The sequence below is a fragment of the Oncorhynchus kisutch genome, unplaced genomic scaffold, assembly GCF_002021735.2.
Source record: "Oncorhynchus kisutch isolate 150728-3 unplaced genomic scaffold, Okis_V2 scaffold761, whole genome shotgun sequence".
Taxonomy (NCBI): domain Eukaryota; kingdom Metazoa; phylum Chordata; class Actinopteri; order Salmoniformes; family Salmonidae; genus Oncorhynchus; species Oncorhynchus kisutch.
Genome location: NW_022262706.1, coordinates 20,519 through 46,077, shown reverse-complemented (window position 1 = coordinate 46,077; position 25,559 = coordinate 20,519). Strand labels below are relative to the sequence as shown.

The 25,559-nt window shown below is 47.4% G+C and overlaps 3 protein-coding genes across 9 annotated transcripts in view; 2 read left to right on the top strand and 1 right to left on the bottom strand.

Annotated features, from left to right (window-relative positions):
• The window catches only part of LOC116361884 (polysialoglycoprotein-like), a 35,737-nt gene extending 21,053 nt beyond the window's left edge, over positions 1–14,684 (top strand). Inside the window, exons 1-4 of one of the 2 annotated variants that reach the window (XM_031816212.1) lie at positions 12,535–12,667; positions 12,842–12,907; positions 13,060–13,143; positions 13,280–14,684. In XM_031816212.1, coding sequence (XP_031672072.1) covers positions 12,568–12,667; positions 12,842–12,907; positions 13,060–13,143; positions 13,280–14,616 — 1,587 coding nt within the window. In that variant the 5' untranslated portion in view covers positions 12,535–12,567 and the 3' untranslated portion in view covers positions 14,617–14,684. Of the gene's footprint in view, positions 1–12,534; positions 12,668–12,841; positions 12,908–13,059; positions 13,144–13,279 lie in introns of those variants that run through there. The other variant, XM_031816211.1, reaches the window with a different exon arrangement.
• Positions 1–25,559, bottom strand: part of LOC116352914 (uncharacterized) — a 45,409-nt gene that overhangs the window by 698 nt on the left and 19,152 nt on the right. For 2 of the 6 annotated variants that reach the window (XM_031816204.1, XM_031816203.1), the window contains exons 8-17: positions 11,914–12,066; positions 11,056–11,114; positions 8,864–9,067; positions 6,617–6,699; positions 5,736–5,928; positions 5,358–5,645; positions 5,092–5,210; positions 4,660–4,696; positions 4,137–4,411; positions 1,720–2,674 (exon numbers count right to left, since the gene is read on the bottom strand). In XM_031816204.1, coding sequence (XP_031672064.1) covers positions 1,720–2,674; positions 4,137–4,411; positions 4,660–4,696; positions 5,092–5,210; positions 5,358–5,645; positions 5,736–5,928; positions 6,617–6,699; positions 8,864–9,067; positions 11,056–11,114; positions 11,914–11,983 — 2,283 coding nt within the window. In that variant the 5' untranslated portion in view covers positions 11,984–12,066. Of the gene's footprint in view, positions 1–1,719; positions 2,675–4,136; positions 4,412–4,659; positions 4,697–5,091; positions 5,211–5,357; positions 5,646–5,735; positions 5,929–6,616; positions 6,700–8,863; positions 9,068–9,271; positions 10,545–11,055; positions 11,115–11,913; positions 12,067–25,559 lie in introns of those variants that run through there. The other 4 variants (XM_031816209.1, XM_031816206.1, XM_031816208.1 and 1 more) reach the window with 4 other exon arrangements.
• Positions 19,535–21,138, top strand: LOC116361888 (polysialoglycoprotein-like; the record flags this gene model as incomplete). Its single annotated transcript, XM_031816215.1, has 1 exon — positions 19,535–21,138. A coding segment is annotated over one exon (1,536 nt), but the record flags the coding sequence as incomplete, so codon positions are not given.

The following is a 25,559-nucleotide window of genomic DNA, read 5'->3' as shown; positions in this document are numbered from 1 at the left end:
AAAAATTGGGCGTGCAAAATTCTTCAGCCCCCTTAAGTTAATACTTTGTAGCGCCACCTTTTGCTGCGATTACAGCTGTAAGTCGCTTGGGGTATGTCTCTATCAGTTTTGCACATCGAGAGACTGACATTTTTTCCCATTCCTCCTTGCAAAACAGCTCGAGCTCAGTGAGGTTGGATGGAGAGCATTTGTGAACAGCAGTTTTCAGTTCTTTCCACAGATTCTCGATTGGATTCAGGTCTGGACTTTGACTTGGCCATTCTAACACCTGGATATGTTTATTTTTGAACCATTCCATTGTAGATTTTGCTTTATGTTTTGGATCATTGTCTTGTTGGAAGACAAATCTCCGTCCCAGTCTCAGGTCTTTTGCAGACTCCCATCAGGTTTTCTTCCAGAACGGTCCTGTATTTGGCTCCATCCATCTTCCCATCAATTTTAACCATCTTCCCTGTCCCTGCTGAAGAAAAGCAGGCCCAAACCATGATGCTGCCACCACCATGTTTGACAGTGGGGATGGTGTGTTCAGGGTGATGAGCTGTGTTGCTTTTACGCCAAACATAACATTTAGCATTGTTGCCAAAAAGTTCAATTTTGGTTTCATCTGACCAGAGCACCTTCTTCCACATGTTTGGTGTGTCTCCCAGGTGGCTTGTGGCAAACTTTAAACGACACCTTTTATGGATATCTTTAAGAAATGGCTTTCTTCTTGCCACTCTTCCATAAAGGCCAGATTTGTGCAATATACGACTGATTGTTGTCCTATGGACAGAGTCTCCCACCTCAGCTGTAGATCTCTGCAGTTCATCCAGAGTGATCATGGGCCTCTTGGCTGCATCTCTGATCAGTCTTCTCCTTGTATGAGCTGAAAGTTTAGAGGGACGGCCAGGTCTTGGTAGATTTGCAGTGGTCTGATACTCCTTCCATTTCAATATTATGGCTTGCACAGTGCTCCTTGGGATGTTTAAAGCTTGGGAAATCTTTTTGTATCCAAATCCGGCTTTAAACTTCTTCACAACAGTATCTCGGACCTGCCTGGTGTGTTCCTTGTTCTTCATGATGCTCTCTGCGCTTTTAACGGACCTCTGAGACTATCACAGTGCAGGTGCATTTATACGGAGACTTGATTACACACAGGTGGATTGTATTTATCATCATTAGTCATTTAGGTCAACATTGGATCATTCAGAGATCCTCACTGAACTTCTGGAGAGAGTTTGCTGCACTGAAAGTAAAGGGGCTGAATAATTTTGCACGCCCAATTTTTCAGTTTTTGATTTGTTAAAAAAGTTTGAAATATCCAATAAATGTCGTTCCACTTCATGATTGTGTCCCACTTGTTGTTGATTCTTCACAAAAAAATGAAATGTGGCAAAAGGTCGCAAAGTTCAAGGGGGCCGAATACTTTCGCAAGGCACTGTATGGCATGCATCCCAAAAGTCACCCTATTGGCTACGTAAGGCACTACTTTTGACAAGGGCCCATCGAGCTCTGGTCAAAAGTAGTGCACTATATAGGGAATAGGGTGCAATTTGGAACACATCCATTGACTCTCTCTCCCATGTGTATTAGGATTGTATTACAGCGGCCTCACTCAACCTCCTAAAGACAATGACAACAGCATTGTTCTAATGCAGAGACAATAGGGGTTTAGTGAATCTGTAGGGTACATTTCAGCCCTGCCTTACAGAGGTAAACTAAAGACACTGAGCCCTCTACCTTAATCCTGATCTTTGGAATCTTGACAATTTTGTGTAGGAAATGCCACTTCCTGTTCTTCTTAGTCTCTTCCCCCCTGGCAGAGGACACTTCTGTCATTCTGTTGTGGGACAGAAATTGACTTGGATGAACGGTGCCTGCATTCAGAGTCCAGTCGCAAACAGAGTTGTTGGACTGACTCTGGACTAGTGGAACTAGACAGGTTTCACTTGGACCTTGGCCAAAGAGTTCTGCCATTTTGAGCAGAACTGATCTTAAGACCTTTGACTTGGAAACGTTCAGCAGTGGGTCGTTGTTGGACAGTCTGGTGGACGGTCTGCTAGCCGATCTCTGAACAACTAGGCTTTGTATTTCTGCTGAAATGGCAGTGAGAAAATAGGTCAAGGGGCTGGTCGCTCGTCCCTCGTTTCTTCCGTTGGCTTTAGCCTTAAAGATGCTATCTATGATGATGACTATAACCTGTCCAGCCAGAGGACCCAATATGGCCTCAAGCTCCCTCTCTAACTCAAGGGGAGACTTGTGGCCGTGCGCAATATGCTCTATGGCATGGGAATACATCTTAGCAGACACCATGCTTAGCATTTCTTGGGCAAACTGCTGACTTGCTGAGATACTACCAGACAGCGGACCTAGAGTTCCCTGACTGAAACTTCGCATTAGCTCAGCCAATCTGGAATTGAGAAGGTTCATTACCAACTCTACAATACCCATCATAAACCTGGTGTCCGTTGGTATTTTGACAGGTCTGTATTTCTCCCGTCTACTCCAACTGGACGACAGTACGATCTCACTCTGTGACTGGCCTCTCTGGACCATGTTGAAGACAGAATCCTCAGAGATTCCAAACACAGAACTCAGTGGTGCCGAGTGGGGTCTGTGTCTCATCTCTCTATCACCACCCTCAGGTGAGGAGACATATCGCTCTTCGTCAACACTCAGCAAAGAGGTCATGGAACTGCAGAATGCACAACAGAAATTAATAGTACATGATAACAAATTACAAAATATGATCCAAGAATTTGGAAGCACCTAAGTAGTATTTCTCTCTAGGTGGATCTGGAATGGATATTTGTACTTATAACAAGGGACATGGGAATAATGTTTTTAGAAAAACCTACAAGAAGAGGAGGGGAAAGGGGTAAGTACCTATGAGAGGAGGGGATAGGGGTAAGTACCTGTGAGAGGAGGGGATAGGGGTAAGTACCTATGAGAGGAGGGGATAGGGGTAAGTACCTGTGAGAGGAGGGGATAGGGGTAAGTACCTGTGAGAGGAGGGGATAGGGGTAAGTACCTGTGAGAGGAGGGGATAGGGGTAAGTACCTGTGAGAGGAGGGGATAGGGGTAAGTACCTGTGAGAGGAGGGGATAGGGGTAGGTACCTATGAGAGGAGGGGATAGGGGTAAGCACCTATGAGAGGAGGGGATAGGGGTAAGTACCTGTGAGAGGAGGGGATAGGGGTAAGTACCTGTGAGAGGAGGGGATAGGGGTAAGTACCTGTGAGAGGAGGGGATAGGGGTAAGTTCCTGTGAGAGGAGGGGATAGGGGTAAGTACCTATGAGAGGAGGGGATAGGGGTAAGTACCTATGAGAGGAGGGGATAGGGGGTAAGTACCTGTGAGAGGAGGGGATAGGGGTAAGCACCTATGAGAGGAGGGGATAGGGGTAAGTACCTGTGAGAGGAGGGGATAGGGGTAGGTACCTATGAGAGGAGGGGATAGGGGTAAGCACCTATGAGAGGAGGGGATAGGGGTAAGCACCTATGAGAGGAGGGGATAGGGGTAAGCACCTATGAGAGGAGGGGATAGGGGTAGGTACCTATGAGAGGAGGGGATAGGGGTAGGTACCTATGAGAGGAGGGGATAGGGGTAAGCACCTATGAGAGGAGGGGATAGGGGTAAGCACCTATGAGAGGAGGGGATAGTGGTAAGTACCTATGAGAGGAGGGGATAGTGGTAAGTACCTATGAGAGGAGGGGATAGGGGTAAGTACCTATGAGAGGAGGGGAAAGGGGTAGGTACCTGTGAGAGGAGGGGATAGTGGTAAGTACCTGTGAGAGGAGGGGATAGGGATAAGTACCTATGAGAGGAGGGGATAGGGGTAAGGACCTGTGAGAGGAGGGGATAGTGGTAAGTACCTATGAGAGGAGGGGATAGTGGTAAGTACCTATGAGAGGAGGGGATAGGGGTAGGTACCTGTGAGAGGAGGGGATAGGGGTAAGTACCTGTGAGAGGAGGGGATAGGGGTAAGTACCTGTGAGAGGAGGGGATAGGGGTAGGTACCTGTGAGAGGAGGGGATAGGGGTAGGTACCTGTGAGAGGAGGGGATAGGGGTAGGTACCTGTGAGAGGAGGGGATAGTGGTAAGTACCTATGAGAGGAGGGGGTAGGTACCTGTGAGAGGAGGGGATAGGGGTAGGTACCTGTGAGAGTAGGGGAAAGGCGTGGGAGTTTGTGTGCTGCAAGTAGTTCTTGAACTGGTGCGTCTACTGGGTCCACCACGAAAGCTGAATCTGACGCTGCGGCCAAGAGAGGTCACTTCTCTAGCCACATTGCTTCCTGATCCAGAAGAGCTTGACGAATCAGAGAGCCTGATCTGCATGGTGAGGTCAAGGGCGGGAACGACCACAGTGGATGTAGACTCCATTACCCAATTTGTAATATCCATGCACCTAGCACTAAACTCATCTCTGCTCATCTGAAATGTTAAAAGACCATACAGAGTTAGTTTGTTAACAGAGCTGCACTGCTGCACCATGTGTTTACTTAAGCTAGTCAATTAAAGCAGTGGTTCAGGATGTTCCACAATGCTGGAAAGGGGGGCCTGAGTGAAAAAGTTTGGAATTCCTCTGAATTAAAGGTCCTGCACGATTTCCACCAATAAGAGTTTGGAATGTTTGGTCCATCTTACCAACATGAACTACTTTAGAAGTGACTATAACTCACCCCGGAACGCATATTCTCACTCAGCAGATTCCAATGGCTGAAAAGTAAATAAAAAAAGGTACACAAATAAACTACATGATATTACCTCTATTCTCTTAGATTACGTTATGGATGGACCTCTACGGAAGTAGGCCACATCCAAACATCCCTGATTGGTCAGTTGGTCAGTTGAGTCCCTTGTATTTGCCCGAGACGAGACACCTTACCTCCTTCTCAAAACCCATTGGACGAGATGGACAAAAGGGAGGGCTTTCTCATCCAATGGGTTTTGAGAAGGAGGCGGGAAGAGAGAACTCTAGGAGAATGCAATTGAGATTGTCCCTATGGGTACGTCGCAAATGGCCCATATTCCTTAAATACGGAACTATTGTTGACCAAGGCTCTAATAGGGAACATATCTAGGGGATGCACGGGGAACCAAAGACAACTTACCCATCCTTCATGTCCTGCACAAAGGTGTGTAGGTCTGGGTAGCTTCTCTTTCCCCTGCTGAGGCTGGTCTGGGAGGCTGCAGCCTTGCGGGTCATGGTAGTGAAGGTCACCACTGCAGCCTGATGGGGACAACAGAAAGCAGACTTAGGCTGGAATTCAATCAAATTCGCCATAGCACTGTTAACGCAGTGTCTGTTTACGAACTACTGTCTGCGTGTACAAACAGACATGTACACACACACACACTGTTATCTGGAAGCATTTACCTTTGCCACTCGTTCAGTCTCCTGGGATTGAGATGGCCCGGCTGTTTCTACATCATCACTCTCCTGCATCACACTCTCTCCTTCGACCTCCAGTGTCAGAGTTGATGTGGATGTCTTCAGATCAACCTGATTCAAATCACTCTCTCCTTCGACCTCCAGTGTCAGAGTTGATGTGGATGTCTTCAGATCAACCTGATTCAACTCACTCTCTCCTTCGACCTCCAGTGTCAGAGTTGATGTGGATGTCTTCAGATCAACCTGATTCAACTCACTCTCTCCTTTGGCCTCCTGGATTAGAAGACCTTTACTAGCTCAAGCTTGGTCAATTAATTTGTCATTTTAATCTTCAATGCGTCATTAAAGCACAAAACATCATACCTCCTGTGACTGAGATGGGATGACAATGGCCTCGTCCAACTCACTCTCTCCTTCAACCTCCTGTGACTGAGATGTGCCATCTGTCTTCAGATCAGCCTCCTGCATCTCAATCTCTCCTTCAGCCTCTAGTGACAGAGTTGGGATATCTGTCTCTAGAACAGCCTCTTCCAACTTGGTCTGTCTCTCAACCTCTCTGTGATACAGAAAAAGGAATCTCTCTAAGGTCACTATAATGTGAGTGTGAGGATGTGTTCCAATTATAGAAGTAGAATCATAGAAGTAGAATGAATCCTTCTAGAATTAGGATAGAATCACTGGAATTCTATGGTTCCAATAATCTGAGATGACTCGGCCTATCCAGAGTTATATATTTAGAGAATTTGGCAAACTTTTAGAAAGGACTCCATGTTAGCGCCTTTGAGCCTTTCATTTACCCTTTCATTATAAGTCAATTATAAAATAGATGTTCAGGTACATATTAGTGTTTAAAATGTCAATATTGCGCATGGGGAGCCAGCTCTCATATGGATATCTTTGATTATACTGTGTCATGTAATGTATACATTTTGATGTAAATGCAACATAATCAAATCAAATTTATTTATATAGCCCTTCGTACATCAGCTGATATGTCAAAGTGCTGTACAGAAACCCAGCCTAAAACCCCAAACAGCAAGCAATGCAGGTGTAGAAGCACGGTGGCTAGGAAAAACTCCCTAGAAAGGAACATAATGCAGATAGATGTCCCATCTCTCTAAATACATGGCTCTGGGCCTACCTCTCCGTAGGCGGTGACCTTTGACCTACTACATAATCTGTATCTGTAGGCCTATGTGATCCTGTAACCAGTCACAAATGTGTCATTAGTGTAAATCACTTACCTGTCTTCCTTCATAACATCACCGTCAATGATGGGGTCACCCAGGTCTATGAGGGTGAGGTCATTCCCACTGACCTCTGACTCCTGAAAGACAGCAAGCACAAAGTCATGTTTAGATGTCACCTACTGTGTCGCCTTTGGCCGTGTTGAAAACAACGGACTTCCGACTTCAGAGTGTTCAAGACAACCGAAAAAGAAAAAAAAACTCGGACATGGAGAAATTGTTTTCAACAGTCATCCAACTTGGATTTCCAAGTCAGAAGCAGCACGGCTTGGCGGGTCATGTTTCGGAGGACTCCTGACTCGACCTTTGAGAAGTTGCAGCGATGAGACTAGATCGTAACTACCAATTGGATATAACAAAAAAATGACAAAAACTCTGGCAACTCTTTAGAGCTCCAAATTTCCGACCTATAGATCACGGAAGTCATGATTTGACCAAGATCACTTGCCTTGAAAGCACCATTAACCCAACACTCCAATTGGCATCAATTGTGACTGCATCATAATGCATCATATGCATAGAAATAGAATCATCAGAACATCATGTCAGGTGTACAGTTCAGTTTACCAGTCAAATTGCCGTGATCAGAGACTCTATCCTTTCTAGTGATTCTATTTCTATGGTCACATCATAATGCATCATATCTATGCTTGTGTCCGAAATAGCACCCTATTTCCAATATAATGCACTTATTTTGGCCGGAGCCCTATAGAGTGCCACAGGAATGAGTCATAATCCCCATAAAACATCCCCATAAAACATAGTAGTCAAACAGGGACTTTTCCCATAGTGGATTTTAGAAACACTTCAAATAAGGGCTGTGTTTCAGGTAGGCTTACCCTGGTGTGACATTTTGATAACTGTACATCTCTCTAGGACAAGGTGACTTTTATCAATATATTCGCCTGTATTTACCCCCCAAAAATGAAATGCTAATTATCTGCTAATGTGGCTATCATAAAGAACTACAAATGCCACGATGATCATGCTGATCGAGGCAAAGGTAAGAATCTCTTGATTAACTATCTAATGTTAGCTAAATGTAGTAATTAATAAATTGGCTACATTTCTTTAAATGGCCAATTCTGTGAAATGTTTAGTGCAAGTTTTAAATTGACACAAAACCTGTTAGCAAAGGTGTCAGCTAGAAATGACGTTTAGGAGCTTGCAGGGATTTGTAGTTTTGCATGTCTACTTCGATGCTAATTACAAATTTCGAATCTGAGAGTAAATAGAGCCAAATGTATTGCTAAAAGTCACCTTGTCCGTGAGAGATTTACATGGTTCTAAAAATGGCACACCAGGGTAAGCCTACATGAAACACAACCCTTATTTGATGTGTTTCTGAAATTGCCTATGGGAAAAATGAATGGGGGAAAAACGATTGGAACCATTTCCCTCCCTGTTTGACCGCAAGGTTTTATGGGTATTATGACACCTCCACCGTGGGGCTAAAAAGACGGGTTGGTTGTTTAGCAACAAAACTGGCATGTAACTAACTGGGTAAAATAGACAAAGTAAATAGACAGGGTTCGCTTAGAACGTTGACAACATGTAAACTATTTTTAGTCTCTAAATGTTCATTGCAAACAAATACATTTGCATAATGAGAACTTGCTAGCTGAGGTTGAGTCATAACAAGATACACGCATTCCGGCCATTGATGAGCGCACGCATGTTTTTAGGTGCGTTCTGACTGTCTTAGTGTGCGGATAAACATGACAATCACTCTCATGAAACTTAAATGAAACATCACTCCTTATGTCTTTTCTCAGCACAAACACTCAGCCCAATTTCTACAGTCAAAACAGGTTTTGAAAATGCTTCTTCCACATCTTTTGGTCCCTGTCTGTTTTGCTCTCAGTGAAGTGCTACTATCCCCTTGGACTACAGGTTATTGCCGTCATAAGGTGTGCGTCTGTCTGTTGGCCGGACACTTTCTACCGTTTAGGACCTTTGTGGGTAAAGGTAAAGATGGGGTATAGCAGCAGCAGTTCCTCTGAAGTCCAGTATCTGCTGGAAGGGAACCTGGTGGTATGAGAGGATGAGTGTGGGCCTGTTGTGCCTCCCCCTATCCCTCCCTCTTCTCTCTCTCTGTCTGAGGGACTCTTAAGGTTCCTGTGCGGACTGTCTCGGTTCGTGCCCTCCTGAAGCTGGCTGTGGTGATTTAAGACACGCTATGTTTATGTGTGTATTTGTTTGTGGCCTCTGGCCCACTTCGCTGTCCCTCTGTCCAGTACATACCGTTGTAGCAGGCCAAGTGTAGTGGCGTGTAGCCCTGGTTGTCTGTGATGACGGGGAGGGTCCACACTGACTGGGCGGTGTGTAGGAGCCACCCCAGTATCCCGATGTGTCCGGACGCCGCCACCAGGTGGACATGGCTCCGCCCCTTACCTTCCCGAACCAGGAAGCTGGCACTGTGCTGCACTCCTCGTGAAAAGTCACCGCCTAGGAGGAAGGGAAGGGAGGGGAGACAAGAATGGATTTGAATAATTTATAATCAATTAAATAATAAGGAATCATAATAGGTATATTTGGGCATAATTTATATTCCATGCTAGATCCCACACCAAAGCCATCCCTAGTATTTCAATGGCCCCATCCCTAGATCAGAACAAGCCTCCCCCTCTCTTTCTGTGTGTGAGCGCGTACAGCCAACTCTCCTCACAACCCTTCTGTGTAGAGCTGTTCTGTGCCATTTGTCTTTGGCTTCTACGCTTGCTCCCTTGTTGAACAGGGAGTACACACAGTCTGTGTCCGCTCAGCACCGACAGCATCAGAGGGGTTCTGATACACAAGACAACAGGTCATATTACAAACTGGTAGTAACCAGGCTGAGTCCCAAATGGCAACCTATTCCCTATATGGTACACTACTCTTGACCTGAGCCCATAGGACTTTGGTTTAAAGTACTGTACCAAGTAGGGTACAGGTTGCCATTTTGGATGCAGCCCCAGTTTCAAAATCTCTTTATTTCAGGAATTGTATCCAAAACCCAAGTGACTATTCCGTCTTGAATGTCCACTGTACTCTGGATGTCAGCATTTCCAATCAGCAAACGCAAACACTCCGAATGTCCGTTGGTTGCTAGAGGAAGATAAACAGAGAGGATATAACAATGTGAGATGATTGACCTTCAGTAGCTAGAGATGGAAAAACTGAGAAGATATAAGAATGTGAGATGATTGACCATTGGTAGCGAGAGGAGGATAAACAGAGAGAATATAAGAATGTCAGATGATTGACCATTGGTAGCTAGAGGAGGATCAACAAGAGGATATAAGAATGTCAGATGATTGACCATTGGTAGCTAGAGGAGGATCAACAGAGAGGATATGAGCAGATTGCTGGACGACTATAACCTTCACATGAACAGACAGATTTCAAGAACAGTGGTGTTGGTAGATGACATCCTCATGATGTTAACACAGCAGATAATAAAGAATTTTGGGGCTGAGGCCATTGAAGCCTGTCACTTGCTAGCTGTGTACCTGGCTCTGGATAGAAGTCTCCCCTGTGCACTGATCTAGGATCAGCTTACCCTCCCTAGATCCTCAATCATTAGTGGAGAACATGACAAAAAATGACCTTAGATCAGTGTCTCGTGGGCATTTTCACACGATACCATCCCTAGAGTGGACATAGTCGTCCTAGCAACATGACCAAACAAATGGCCATCTTGGTCAGGAAAACTTTTTAATTACAGAAGCTCTATGTGATATCCTTATGTCTACCTGCAGCGTGGATGGGGGTCCTCTTCAGAGTGAAGTCTTTAACCAGGATGGAGGCTTCCTGGTTGATGAGGACGTCAACAAACTCCACAAGGCTTTTTAAGGCAGCCAGGTCCAGAGGGGTGCGCCCCTGGCTGTCCCTCACGTCTAGATCCAGCAGAGACTGAACCAGGACCTCCATAGCATGGTGGTGACTGTGGTACGCATGAATAGATATTCACTCTTAATATAATCAATGTCCTAGAGTAGACCAGTGGTACACCTGAACAGAAATACAGTGCTAGACCTCTAAAGTAGACCAGAGTCTTTCAATCGGGAGCCCATTTTTGCTCCTGCCCAGCATAAACATCGGAGGTTCCTGTCAAGCGTGGGATTGAGAAACAAACACTCTACTTCTCCTCTGAGGTTGATTAACTCAAATGGCAAAATAAGGAAATCATCCTCATCATCACTGTGTAGAATATGCATGTATTTTACACTAATCAGGAATAGATCGGAATATATTGTGTGAGTCTGTCTGGACAGTCAACTTCCTGTGGAAAATCTACACCATGCTTGCATCCCAGATAGCACCCTATTCCCTATGTAGTGAACTACTTTTGATCAGGGCCTATAAGGATCTGATCAAACGTAGTGTACTAAATAGGGAATAGGGTGCCATTTGTCATATGGAGACCACTACAGGAGCAGGTAGGCTTTACTCACAGCGAGGTGTAGAGGGCTGATGGGAGCTCTGACATCAGATTCGTTCAGGATGTCTGTCCCTGAGGTTTCAATTAGTCGAGGAAAGAGAAGAACGGCCAGTTCAGACTTGGAAAAAGAACATCAAGAGTGACGATGCGTCCACGACAAACATGCAGCCACACCTTAAAACCTACTGTTGGGTTCTGAGAATATGAAATCTACGAATTCATGTCACTGAGGGAGAGAGCTTAATGTATAACGTTTACATTATGTCAGGATATGTTTTTGTTAGCCATCAGGCATCCTATGGGTGGGATCCTCTGGGATGAGAAGAGACACAGTCTGGTACCAATCACCATGTCAGCCTTGAGTTGGGGAGGAGTGAGCACTTTGGGGTAGCGGTCAGGTCAGATGAAGTGAGGAAGAACAGATATCACTAAGGTTCTGTCTAGCAACAGAGATGCATTGACTGTTTAGATGTGTAGGAGGAGACTCAGCATAGGAGAGAGGATTAAATATCAGTGCTTGTGTGAATATGTTTTTTGTCTAATGCAGCTGTCTTGACCCTCTGGGAAGAATAAACTTGGTTCAAGCATTCATAGTGTCCGTCGAGTTTTTACTCTGAGAATTAGAACCTAACAGTTGGCACTGCGAGCAGGGTTCTCGAACGCTGTTGGATTTGGGTGTATTAGCAGTAGCAATAAAGAGAGGTTGGTTTTATGCCCTGTTGGGGTGGGGAACCATGACAGATTATGTGGAAATAGGAAGACAAGTGTGAATCATTTTGGTAATGTGTGTTATCAACAACAGTGATATTTGAACAGATTGGAGATGACTATCCATAACAATAAAATCCTTCATACAGTGAGGTTAGGTTACCATGCTTGTCCTGCCCCACAGCTGTAGACACAGCCTTCTCCAGGTCCTCAGACACTAGCTGGAGATCCATTACAGGATGTCTGTCACCTCACTGAGCCCCTATTGCAGGTTAGGGGTCACATCCACTTGAATGTCCTTCATATGACGAACCTCCTACAGAGCAAATGAGGAAAACATGATATATTAGGATTTATGTTAGTAGCAATAGAATATGGGAATTTTATCTCAACGCTACCTACAGCTATCATATTTATTTATGTATGTGATCTATGTAAATAAATAAATATATCACAGCTGTAAAACTGTGAAGGACTATAGGTGGAGGCCTACCCATTTCCCAGGAGCATTGTAAAACGTGGATTTGGGTACAGTGTTTATTTCCCCCTAATATCTTTGAAGATTACACCTAAAATAATTAGGCCTACTTCTTTCTACTGCTGATCTGAGACCATTAGGGTTAATCATTACAGATATAAATGCAATATATGGAGTAGAAAAGATTGCCTGCCCACCAACTTGATAAGAATCAACATGTGTTCTACATGGTCTATTTCTATCTGAACGTAACAACTCAATCAAGCTTGTTAATTGATCGTTAAGCCATGTTTGTCAGGTAAACGGTCATTAGTGGCCTATATAAGCCTCATACAGGCCATGGGAAGACATTACCTGTTGATAACACAGACTATTTTCATGATCATGGGAGGTGTGAGAGAATTGCTGCTCGTTGTGATGACTGTGGGGGTTGTCAAAGGTTGGTTCACTAATGTTTAAGGGATTTGTTTGGTAAATATGCTTAACTTTATAAGTTGGGTATTAATATTTGACTGTCTGTATCTTCCGCGTTGGTCATCTTTTATTCTTCACTGCTATTAATATATGTAGCTATTTTGTGTGAACTCAACTTCTGTCAACACTTTCTCCTCAGTTTCTTGTTACCCTGTTGGAAAGTCCCAGAAGCAAGATCAAGTCTCTCTGCAGAGGAGACTTGGAGGTAAGTGTTTCTTTCCACAACCCTTCTAGCTATGTTCTTTGTCACTGTCTATGGTGCTGCTGTGTTTGACACTCATTCAACAGCATAGAGTAACTCAGTCTAAATAATGTTGTCAAACCTTTTGCTTGTGTACCTAAACCTAAATTTTTCAGAGCTGTCATCAAATGACGTCTCCATTGTGCATGCCCTGGCCTTGCTCCGATCCATAGGGTCTGACGCGAAACAAACCAGAGAAGGTACGGCCTGAAACATATACTTTGAAAACTGTTGGCTTCATGTTGCTCAAAATTCGATTAGCAATTTGGCCTAGACTGTGTAGAACAGATGTGTTGCTGTAGAATACCCAACTGTTCCTTTTGTTTTTTCTCAAAGAGTATTTAGAGACCAATGAAGTAGAATCCCAAGCTTCTCCAAACCATGGTAGTTCTCCGGCAAATGATGCCCTGTCCTCTGAGGAGAAGCTGAGGCACATGTCCTCTGACGACGCCACCTCTGAAGCTGCCACCGGCCCGTCCTCTGACGACGCCACCTCTGAAGCTGCCACCGGCCCGTCCTCTGACGACGCCACCTCTGAAGCTGCCACCGGCCCGTCCTCTGACGACGCCACCTCTGAAGCTGCCACCGGCCCGTCCTCTGACGACGCCACCTCTGAAGCTGCCACCGGCCCGTCCTCTGACGACGCCACCTCTGAAGCTGCCACCGGCCCGTCCTCTGACGACGCCACCTCTGAAGCTGCCACCGGCCCGTCCTCTGACGACGCCACCTCTGAAGCTGCCACCGGCCCGTCCTCTGACGACGCCACCTCTGAAGCTGCCACCGGCCCGTCCTCTGACGACGCCACCTCTGAAGCTGCCACCGGCCCGTCCTCTGACGACGCCACCTCTGAAGCTGCCACCGGCCCGTCCTCTGACGACCTCACCTCTGAAGCTGCCACCGGCCCGTCCGGCGACGACGCCACCTCTGAAGCTGCCACCGGCCCGTCCGGCGACGACGCCACCTCTGAAGCTGCCACCGGCCCGTCCGGCGACGACGCCACCTCTGAAGCTGCCACCGGCCCGTCCGGCGACGACGCCACCTCTGAAGCTGCCACCGGCCCGTCCGGCGACGACGCCACCTCTGAAGCTGCCACCGGCCCGTCCGGCGACGACGCCACCTCTGAAGCTGCCACCGGCCCGTCCGGCGACGACGCCACCTCTGAAGCTGCCACCGGCCCGTCCGGCGACGACGCCACCTCTGAAGCTGCCACCGGCCCGTCCGGCGACGACGCCACCTCTGAAGCTGCCACCGGCCCGTCCGGCGACGACGCCACCTCTGAAGCTGCCACCGGCCCGTCCGGCGACGACGCCACCTCTGAAGCTGCCACCGGCCCGTCCGGCGACGACGCCACCTCTGAAGCTGCCACCGGCCCGTCCGGCGACGACGCCACCTCTGAAGCTGCCACCGGCCCGTCCGGCGACGACGCCACCTCTGAAGCTGCCACCGGCCCGTCCGGCGACGACGCCACCTCTGAAGCTGCCACCGGCCCGTCCGGCGACGACGCCACCTCTGAAGCTGCCACCGGCCCGTCCGGCGACGACGCCACCTCTGAAGCTGCCACCGGCCCGTCCGGCGACGACGCCACCTCTGAAGCTGCCACCGGCCCGTCCGGCGACGACGCCACCTCTGAAGCTGCCACCGGCCCGTCCGGCGACGACGCCATGGATATCTGACGTGGTACTCTAGTCCAGTGTGTAACTGCATTTGCTTGTTTTGGCTCAAATAAACATTAACTGTAATACTTATGTCCTCTGTATTGTTTTGGTGGTTCCTACTTGGAGCTGAGGTCTATGACCTGACTTGAGTAACTGGGGTGATGGCAACATTTATTTTGCATTATATCCATGCGCCAGCAATATTACTCTGACCCCTGTGTTTTAAATTACCATTTGACTTAAGCTACATTTGCTCAGTGTTGGTCCATTTATGCTAGTAGCATCACATGATACCTCACACAGCATTTTGACGCCATTTCCGGTCACAACTTGCAGACTTGTTTACGTGTTGCTGTGTTTTGTTGCCTACTTTGCTACATGACAACTTTACGGTTTTTACTTTATAATTACCGTTTATATTTTTGGTTTTTCCCCTCGTGTCAGGGTTGCGTCAATTCGAATCTGGTATCAGGAAAAATATAAAAATGAGGCACCGACGTATGCTATGTATTTTTTATTAGCTAAGCAGTAAGTGGTAAATGCAATTTTCGTATATACGGGCTCTCTGTCCCACCTCGCAGGGCAAAACAGAACTGACTTGTTCCTGACAAAGATATTTAATATACTCTGACAGAAGTAGTTCCTGCTTCCGAGCCGGCCTGTCAGAGTAGAGACTAGGCTGGGTGAGTCTAAACCACGCCCAATCGTTGATTGTTGGCGCAGAGGCTGGTCCCAGCCCTCTAAGCGCTTCAGCGGTCAGTCGTTGTAGCTGTGTAGATATGCAGTTATCAGGCACCTGGCTCCTGTTATCTAACAAGACTGTTCTCGCAACACTACGTTCTGAATGTGCCCCCCCCAACTCATTGCACAGGTCCGGCCTTCATGTTATGTATTTTTCCATCATGAGAAAGGCCCATGGCCCTGAAACTGTTAACAAGGGTTCAAGTCAGCTATGTTGCATAACACATACATACATCCACACAAGCCAACAGCAGATAATATTAAATCACATATGGTAACGGGCTATAGTGCATAACACAGAATCCTCATACTCCGGACGCTTTATCTGGACATGGTTCGTCAGGACCTCCAACAGCCGAAGCTAAGTAACATTAACATGATGCCTTCTAATTGCAGTCGCTGTACTCATACAGGAGAACGATCGCCTTACGGTGAGGATACAACTGTGCTACAAGCCCAGCTTCAGACGCAATCGTTAGGCAAGGGTAATTTCTGTGTAGGAAAGGATGAAACAGCGTCTGTGCCACCAGTAAGTACAGATAGTAACGTTAGTATAAATCCCCTCGCACGGTCCCCGCAGCCGGACAACTTTCTCACGGTTTCTGGAGGGTAATGCTGTAGGAATGCTCAACCGGTGTCGCTCATTCAGCCGACAAACTTTCAACCGGTTTTCCCCATTAAGCAACGAGTCGGAGTCAGAGGCCGAGCCTTCTCTTGTCTCTACTCCTCCCGTTACGGGGTCTGAGACGCCGAAGCTTCCCACCATTAGCTCTGACAAATTGAAAACTCTCGTCATTGGCGACTCCATTACCCGCAGTATTAGACTTAAAACGAATCATCCAGCGATCATACACTGTTTACCAGGCGGCAGGGCAACCGACGTTAAGGCTAATCTGAAGATGGTGCTGGCTAAAGCTCAAACTGGCGAGTATAGAGATATTGTTATCCACGTCGGCACCAACGATATTAGGATGAAACAGTCAGAGATCACCACATAGCTTCAGCGTGTAAATCAGCTAGAAAGATGTGTCGGCATTGAGTAATTGTCTCTGGCCCCCTCCCAGTTAGGGGGAGTGATGAGCTCTACAGCAGAGTCTCACAACTCAATCGCTGGATGAAAACTGGTTTCTGCCCCTCCCAAAAGATAGAATTTTGTATATAATTGGCCCTCTTTCTGGGACTCACCCACAAACAGGACCAAGCCTGACCTGCGGAGGAGTGACGGACTCCATCCTAGCTGGAGGGGTGCTCTCATCTTATCTACCAACATAGACAGGGCTCTAACTCCTCTAGCACCACAATGAAATAGGGTGCAGGCCAGGCAGCAGGCTGTTAGCCAGTCTGCCACTAGCACAGTCAGTGTAGTCAGCTCAGCTATCTCCATTGAGACCGTGTCTGTGCCTCGACCTAGGTTGGACAAAACTAAACGTGGCGGTGTTCGCCTTAGCAATCTCACTAGGATAAAGACCTCCTCCATTCCTGTCATTATTGAAAGAGATCATGATACCTCACATCTCAAAATAGGGCTACTTAATGTCATATCCCTTACTTCAAAGGCAATTATAGTCAATGAACTGATCATAATCTTGATGTGATTGGCCTGATTGAAACATGGCTTTAGCCTGATGAATTTACTGTGTTAAATGAGGCCTCACCTCCTGGCTACACTAGTGACCATATCCCTCGTGCATCCCGCGGAGGTGTTGCTAACATTTACGATAGCAAATTGAAATGTACAAACAAACAAAAAAGACGTTTTCATCTTTTGAGCTTCTAGTCATGAAATCTATGTAGCCTACTCAATAACTTTTTTTTAGCTACTGTTTACAGGCCTCCTGGGCCATATACAGCGTTCCTCATTGAGTTCCCTGAATTCCTATCGGACCTTGTAGTCATAGCAGATAATATTCAAATTTTTGGTGACTTTAATATTCACATGAAAAAGTCCACAGACCCACTCCAAAAGGCTTTCATCATCGACTCAGTGGGTTTTGTCCAACATGTCTCTGGACCTACTCACTGTCACAGTCATACTCTGGGCCTAGTTTTGTCCCATGGGATAAATGTTGTGGATCTTAATGTTTTTCCTCATAATCCTGGACTATCGGACCACCATTTTATTACATTTGCAATTGCAACGAATAATCTGCTCAGACCGCAACCAAGGAACATCAAAAGTCGTGCTATAAATTCACAGATGACACAAAGATTCTTTGATGTCCTTCCAGACTCCCTCTGTCTACCCAAGGATGCCAGAGGACAAAAATCAGTTAACCACCTAACTGAGGAACTCAATTTAACCTTGCGCAATACCCTAGATGCAGTTGCAACCCTAAAAACTAAAAACATTTCTCATAAGAAACTAGCTCCCTGGTATACAGAAAATACCCGAGCTCTGAAGCAAGCTTCCAGAAAATTGGAACGGAAATGGCGCCACAACAAACTGGAAGTCTTCCGACTAGCTTGGAAAGACAGTACCGTGCAGTATCGAAGAGCCCTTGCTGCTGCTCGATCATCCTATTTTTCCAACTTAATTGAGGAAAATAAGAACAATCCGAAATTCCTTTTTGATACTGTCGCAAAGCAAAGCTAACTACAAAGCAGCATTCCCCAAGAGAGGATGGCTTTCACCTCAGCAGTAATAAATTCATGAACTTCTTTGAGGAAAAGATGATTATTAGAAAGCAAATTACGGACTCCTCTTTAAATCTGCGTATTCCTTCAAAGCTCATTTGTCCTGAGTCTGCACAACTCTGCCAGGACCTAGGATCAAGAGAGACACTCAAGTGTTTTAGTACTATATCTCTTGACACAACGATGAAAATTATCATGGCCTCTAAACCTTCAAGATCCATACTGGACCCTATTCCAACTAAACTACTGAAAGAGCTGCTTCCTGTGCTTGGCCCTCCTATGTTGAACATAATAAACAGATCTCTATCCACCGGATGTGTACCAAACTCACTAAAAGTGGCAGTAATAAAGCCTCTCTTGAAAAAGCCAAACCTTGACCCAGAAAATATAAAGAACTATCGGCCTATATCGAATCTTCCATTCCTCTCAACATTTTTAGAAAAGGCTGTTGCGCAGCAACTCACTGCCTTCCTGAAGACAAACAATGTATACGAAATGCTTCAGTCTGGTTTTAGACCCCATCATAGCACTGAGACTGCACTTGTGAAGGTGGTAAATGACCTTTTAATGGCATCAGACCGGGGCTCTGCATCTGTTCTCGTGCTCCTAGACCTTAGTGCTGCTTTTGATACCATCGATCACCACATTCTTTTGGAGAGATTGGAAACCCAAATTGGTCCATACGGACAAGTTCTGGCCTGGTTTAGATCTTATCTGTCGGAAAGATATCAGTTTGTCTCTCTGAATTGTTTGTCCTCTGACAAATCAACTGTAAATTTCGATGTTCCTCAAGGTTCCGTTTTTAGGACCACGATTGATTTCACTATATATTTTACCTCTTGGGGATGTCATTCGAAAACATAATGTTAACTTTCACTGCTATGCAGATGACACACAGCTGAACATTTCAATGAAACATGGTGAAGCCCCAAAATTGCCCTCGCTAGAAGCATGTGTTTCAGACATAAGGAAGTGGATGGCTGCAAACGTTCTACTTTTAAACTTGGACAAAACAGAGATGCTTGTTCTAGGTCCCAAGAAACAAAGAGATCTTCTGTTGAATCTGACAATTAATCTTAATGGCTGTACAGTCGTCTCAAATAAAACTGCGAAGGCCCTCGGCGTTACTCTGGACCCTGATCTCTCTTTTGAAGAACATATCAAGACTGTTTCAAGGACAGCTTTTTTCCATCTACGTAACATTGCAAAAATCAAACTTTCTGTCCAAAAATGATGCCGAAAAATGTATCCATGCTTTTGTCACTTCTAGGTTAGACTACTGCAATGCACTACTGCTCTACTTTCCGGCTACCCGGATAAAGCACTAAATAAACTTCAGTTAGTGCTAAATAGGATCCTGACTAGAACCCACGACGACGCCACCTCTGAAGCTGCCACCGGCCCGTCCTCTGACGACGCCACCTCTGTAGCTGCCACCGGCCCGTCCTCTGTAGCTGCCACCGGCCCGTCCTCTGGCGACGCCACCTCTGTAGCTGCCACCGGCCCGTCCTCTGGCGACGACGCCACCTCTGAAGCTGCCACCGGCCCGTCTGGCGACGACGCCACCTCTGAAGCTGCCACCGGCCCGTCTGGCGACGACGCCACCTCTGAAGCTGCCACCGGCCCGTCTGGCGACGACGCCACCTCTGAAGCTGCCACCGGCCCGTCTGGCGACGACGCCACCTCTGAAGCTGCCACCGGCCCGTCCTCTGACGACGCCACCTCTGTAGCTGCCACCGGCCCGTCCTCTGACGACGCCACCTCTGAAGCTGCCACCGGCCCGTCCTCTGACGACGCCACCTCTGAAGCTGCCACCGGCCCGTCCTCTGACGACGCCACCTCTGAAGCTGCCACCGGCCCGTCCTCTGACGACGCCACCTCTGAAGCTGCCACCGGCCCGTCCTCTGACGACGCCACCTCTGAAGCTGCCACCGGCCCGTCCTCTGACGACGCCACCTCTGAAGCTGCCACCGGCCCGTCCTCTGACGACGCCACCTCTGAAGCTGCCACCGGCCCGTCCTCTGACGACGCCACCTCTGAAGCTGCCACCGGCCCGTCCTCTGACGACGCCACCTCTGAAGCTGCCACCGGCCCGTCCTCTGACGACGCCACCTCTGAAGCTGCCACCGGCCCGTCCTCTGACGACCTCACCTCTGAAGCTGCCACCGGCCCGTCCGGCGACGACGCCACCTCTGAAGCTGCCACCGGCCCGTCCGGCGACGACGCCACCTCTGAAGCTGCCACCGGCCCGTCCGGCGACGACGCCACCTCTGAAGCTGCCACCGGCCCGTCCGGCGACGACGCCACCTCTGAAGCTGCCACCGGCCCGTCCGGCGACGACGCCACCTCTGAAGCTGCCACCGGCCCGTCCGGCGACGACGCCACCTCTGAAGCTGCCACCGGCCCGTCCGGCGACGACGCCACCTCTGAAGCTGCCACCGGCCCGTCCGGCGACGACGCCACCTCTGAAGCTGCCACCGGCCCGTCCGGCGACGACGCCACCTCTGAAGCTGCCACCGGCCCGTCCGGCGACGACGCCACCTCTGAAGCTGCCACCGGCCCGTCCGGCGACGACGCCACCTCTGAAGCTGCCACCGGCCCGTCCGGCGACGACGCCACCTCTGAAGCTGCCACCGGCCCGTCCGGCGACGACGCCACCTCTGAAGCTGCCACCGGCCCGTCCGGCGACGACGCCACCTCTGAAGCTGCCACCGGCCCGTCCGGCGACGACGCCACCTCTGAAGCTGCCACCGGCCCGTCCGGCGACGACGCCACCTCTGAAGCTGCCACCGGCCCGTCCGGCGACGACGCCACCTCTGAAGCTGCCACCGGCCCGTCCGGCGACGACGCCACCTCTGAAGCTGCCACCGGCCCGTCCGGCGACGACGCCACCTCTGAAGCTGCCACCGGCCCGTCCGGCGACGACGCCACCTCTGAAGCTGCCACCGGCCCGTCCGGCGACGACGCCACCTCTGAAGCTGCCACCGGCCCGTCCGGCGACGACGCCACCTCTGAAGCTGCCACCGGCCCGTCCGGCGACGACGCCACCTCTGAAGCTGCCACCGGCCCGTCCGGCGACGACGCCATGGATATCTGACGTGGTACTCTAGTCCAGTGTGTAACTGCATTTGCTTGTTTTGGCTCAAATAAACATTAACTGTAATACTTGTGTCCTCTGTATTGTTTTGGTGGTTCCTACTTGGAGCTGAGGTCTATGACCTGACTTGAGTAACTGGGTTGATGGCAACATTTATTTTGCATTATATCCATGCGCCAGCAATATTACTCTGACCCCTGTTTTTTAAATTACCATTTGACTTAAGCTACATTTGCTCAGTGTTGGTCCATTTATGCTAGTAGCATCACATGATACCTCACACAGCATTTTGACGCCATTTCCGGTCACAACTTGCAGACTTGTTTACGTGTTGCTGTGTTTTGTTGCCTACTTTGCTACATGACAACTTTACGGTTTTTACTTTATAATTACCGTTTATATTTTTGGTTTTTCCCCTCGTGTCAGGGTTGCGTCAATTCGAATCTGGTATCAGGAAAAATATAAAAATGAGGCACCGACGTATGCTATGTATTTTTTATTAGCTAAGCAGTAAGTGGTAAATGCAATTTTCGTATATACGGGCTCTCTGTCCCACCTCGCAGGGCAAAACAGAACTGACTTGTTCCTGACAAAGATATTTAATATACTCTGACAGAAGTAGTTCCTGCTTCCGAGCCGGCCTGTCAGAGTAGAGACTAGGCTGGGTGAGTCTAAACCACGCCCAATCGTTGATTGTTGGCGCAGAGGCTGGTCCCAGCCCTCTAAGCGCTTCAGCGGTCAGTCGTTGTAGCTGTGTAGATATGCAGTTATCAGGCACCTGGCTCCTGTTATCTAACAAGACTGTTCTCGCAACACTACGTTCTGAATGTGCCCCCCCCAACTCATTGCACAGGTCCGGCCTTCATGTTATGTATTTTTCCATCATGAGAAAGGCCCATGGCCCTGAAACTGTTAACAAGGGTTCAAGTCAGCTATGTTGCATAACACATACATACATCCACACAAGCCAACAGCAGATAATATTAAATCACATATGGTAACGGGCTATAGTGCATAACACAGAATCCTCATACTCCGGACGCTTTATCTGGACATGGTTCGTCAGGACCTCCAACAGCCGAAGCTAAGTAACATTAACATGATGCCTTCTAATTGCAGTCGCTGTACTCATACAGGAGAACGATCGCCTTACGGTGAGGATACAACTGTGCTACAAGCCCAGCTTCAGACGCAATCGTTAGGCAAGGGTAATTTCTGTGTAGGAAAGGATGAAACAGCGTCTGTGCCACCAGTAAGTACAGATAGTAACGTTAGTATAAATCCCCTCGCACGGTCCCCGCAGCCGGACAACTTTCTCACGGTTTCTGGAGGGTAATGCTGTAGGAATGCTCAACCGGTGTCGCTCATTCAGCCGACAAACTTTCAACCGGTTTTCCCCATTAAGCAACGAGTCGGAGTCAGAGGCCGAGCCTTCTCTTGTCTCTACTCCTCCCGTTACGGGGTCTGAGACGCCGAAGCTTCCCACCATTAGCTCTGACAAATTGAAAACTCTCGTCATTGGCGACTCCATTACCCGCAGTATTAGACTTAAAACGAATCATCCAGCGATCATACACTGTTTACCAGGCGGCAGGGCAACCGACGTTAAGGCTAATCTGAAGATGGTGCTGGCTAAAGCTCAAACTGGCGAGTATAGAGATATTGTTATCCACGTCGGCACCAACGATATTAGGATGAAACAGTCAGAGATCACCACATAGCTTCAGCGTGTAAATCAGCTAGAAAGATGTGTCGGCATTGAGTAATTGTCTCTGGCCCCCTCCCAGTTAGGGGGAGTGATGAGCTCTACAGCAGAGTCTCACAACTCAATCGCTGGATGAAAACTGGTTTCTGCCCCTCCCAAAAGATAGAATTTTGTATATAATTGGCCCTCTTTCTGGGACTCACCCACAAACAGGACCAAGCCTGACCTGCGGAGGAGTGACGGACTCCATCCTAGCTGGAGGGGTGCTCTCATCTTATCTACCAACATAGACAGGGCTCTAACTCCTCTAGCACCACAATGAAATAGGGTGCAGGCCAGGCAGCAGGCTGTTAGCCAGTCTGCCACTAGCACAGTCAGTGTAGTCAGCTCAGCTATCTCCATTGAGACCGTGTCTGTGCCTCGACCTAGGTTGGACAAAACTAAACGTGGCGGTGTTCGCCTTAGCAATCTCACTAGGATAAAGACCTCCTCCATTCCTGTCATTATTGAAAGAGATCATGATACCTCACATCTCAAAATAGGGCTACTTAATGTCATATCCCTTACTTCAAAGGCAATTATAGTCAATGAACTGATCATAATCTTGATGTGATTGGCCTGATTGAAACATGGCTTTAGCCTGATGAATTTACTGTGTTAAATGAGGCCTCACCTCCTGGCTACACTAGTGACCATATCCCTCGTGCATCCCGCGGAGGTGTTGCTAACATTTACGATAGCAAATTGAAATGTACAAACAAACAAAAAAGACGTTTTCATCTTTTGAGCTTCTAGTCATGAAATCTATGTAGCCTACTCAATAACTTTTTTTTAGCTACTGTTTACAGGCCTCCTGGGCCATATACAGCGTTCCTCATTGAGTTCCCTGAATTCCTATCGGACCTTGTAGTCATAGCAGATAATATTCAAATTTTTGGTGACTTTAATATTCACATGAAAAAGTCCACAGACCCACTCCAAAAGGCTTTCATCATCGACTCAGTGGGTTTTGTCCAACATGTCTCTGGACCTACTCACTGTCACAGTCATACTCTGGGCCTAGTTTTGTCCCATGGGATAAATGTTGTGGATCTTAATGTTTTTCCTCATAATCCTGGACTATCGGACCACCATTTTATTACATTTGCAATTGCAACGAATAATCTGCTCAGACCGCAACCAAGGAACATCAAAAGTCGTGCTATAAATTCACAGATGACACAAAGATTCTTTGATGTCCTTCCAGACTCCCTCTGTCTACCCAAGGATGCCAGAGGACAAAAATCAGTTAACCACCTAACTGAGGAACTCAATTTAACCTTGCGCAATACCCTAGATGCAGTTGCAACCCTAAAAACTAAAAACATTTCTCATAAGAAACTAGCTCCCTGGTATACAGAAAATACCCGAGCTCTGAAGCAAGCTTCCAGAAAATTGGAACGGAAATGGCGCCACAACAAACTGGAAGTCTTCCGACTAGCTTGGAAAGACAGTACCGTGCAGTATCGAAGAGCCCTTGCTGCTGCTCGATCATCCTATTTTTCCAACTTAATTGAGGAAAATAAGAACAATCCGAAATTCCTTTTTGATACTGTCGCAAAGCAAAGCTAACTACAAAGCAGCATTCCCCAAGAGAGGATGGCTTTCACCTCAGCAGTAATAAATTCATGAACTTCTTTGAGGAAAAGATGATTATTAGAAAGCAAATTACGGACTCCTCTTTAAATCTGCGTATTCCTTCAAAGCTCATTTGTCCTGAGTCTGCACAACTCTGCCAGGACCTAGGATCAAGAGAGACACTCAAGTGTTTTAGTACTATATCTCTTGACACAACGATGAAAATTATCATGGCCTCTAAACCTTCAAGATCCATACTGGACCCTATTCCAACTAAACTACTGAAAGAGCTGCTTCCTGTGCTTGGCCCTCCTATGTTGAACATAATAAACAGATCTCTATCCACCGGATGTGTACCAAACTCACTAAAAGTGGCAGTAATAAAGCCTCTCTTGAAAAAGCCAAACCTTGACCCAGAAAATATAAAGAACTATCGGCCTATATCGAATCTTCCATTCCTCTCAACATTTTTAGAAAAGGCTGTTGCGCAGCAACTCACTGCCTTCCTGAAGACAAACAATGTATACGAAATGCTTCAGTCTGGTTTTAGACCCCATCATAGCACTGAGACTGCACTTGTGAAGGTGGTAAATGACCTTTTAATGGCATCAGACCGGGGCTCTGCATCTGTTCTCGTGCTCCTAGACCTTAGTGCTGCTTTTGATACCATCGATCACCACATTCTTTTGGAGAGATTGGAAACCCAAATTGGTCCATACGGACAAGTTCTGGCCTGGTTTAGATCTTATCTGTCGGAAAGATATCAGTTTGTCTCTCTGAATTGTTTGTCCTCTGACAAATCAACTGTAAATTTCGATGTTCCTCAAGGTTCCGTTTTTAGGACCACGATTGATTTCACTATATATTTTACCTCTTGGGGATGTCATTCGAAAACATAATGTTAACTTTCACTGCTATGCAGATGACACACAGCTGAACATTTCAATGAAACATGGTGAAGCCCCAAAATTGCCCTCGCTAGAAGCATGTGTTTCAGACATAAGGAAGTGGATGGCTGCAAACGTTCTACTTTTAAACTTGGACAAAACAGAGATGCTTGTTCTAGGTCCCAAGAAACAAAGAGATCTTCTGTTGAATCTGACAATTAATCTTAATGGCTGTACAGTCGTCTCAAATAAAACTGCGAAGGCCCTCGGCGTTACTCTG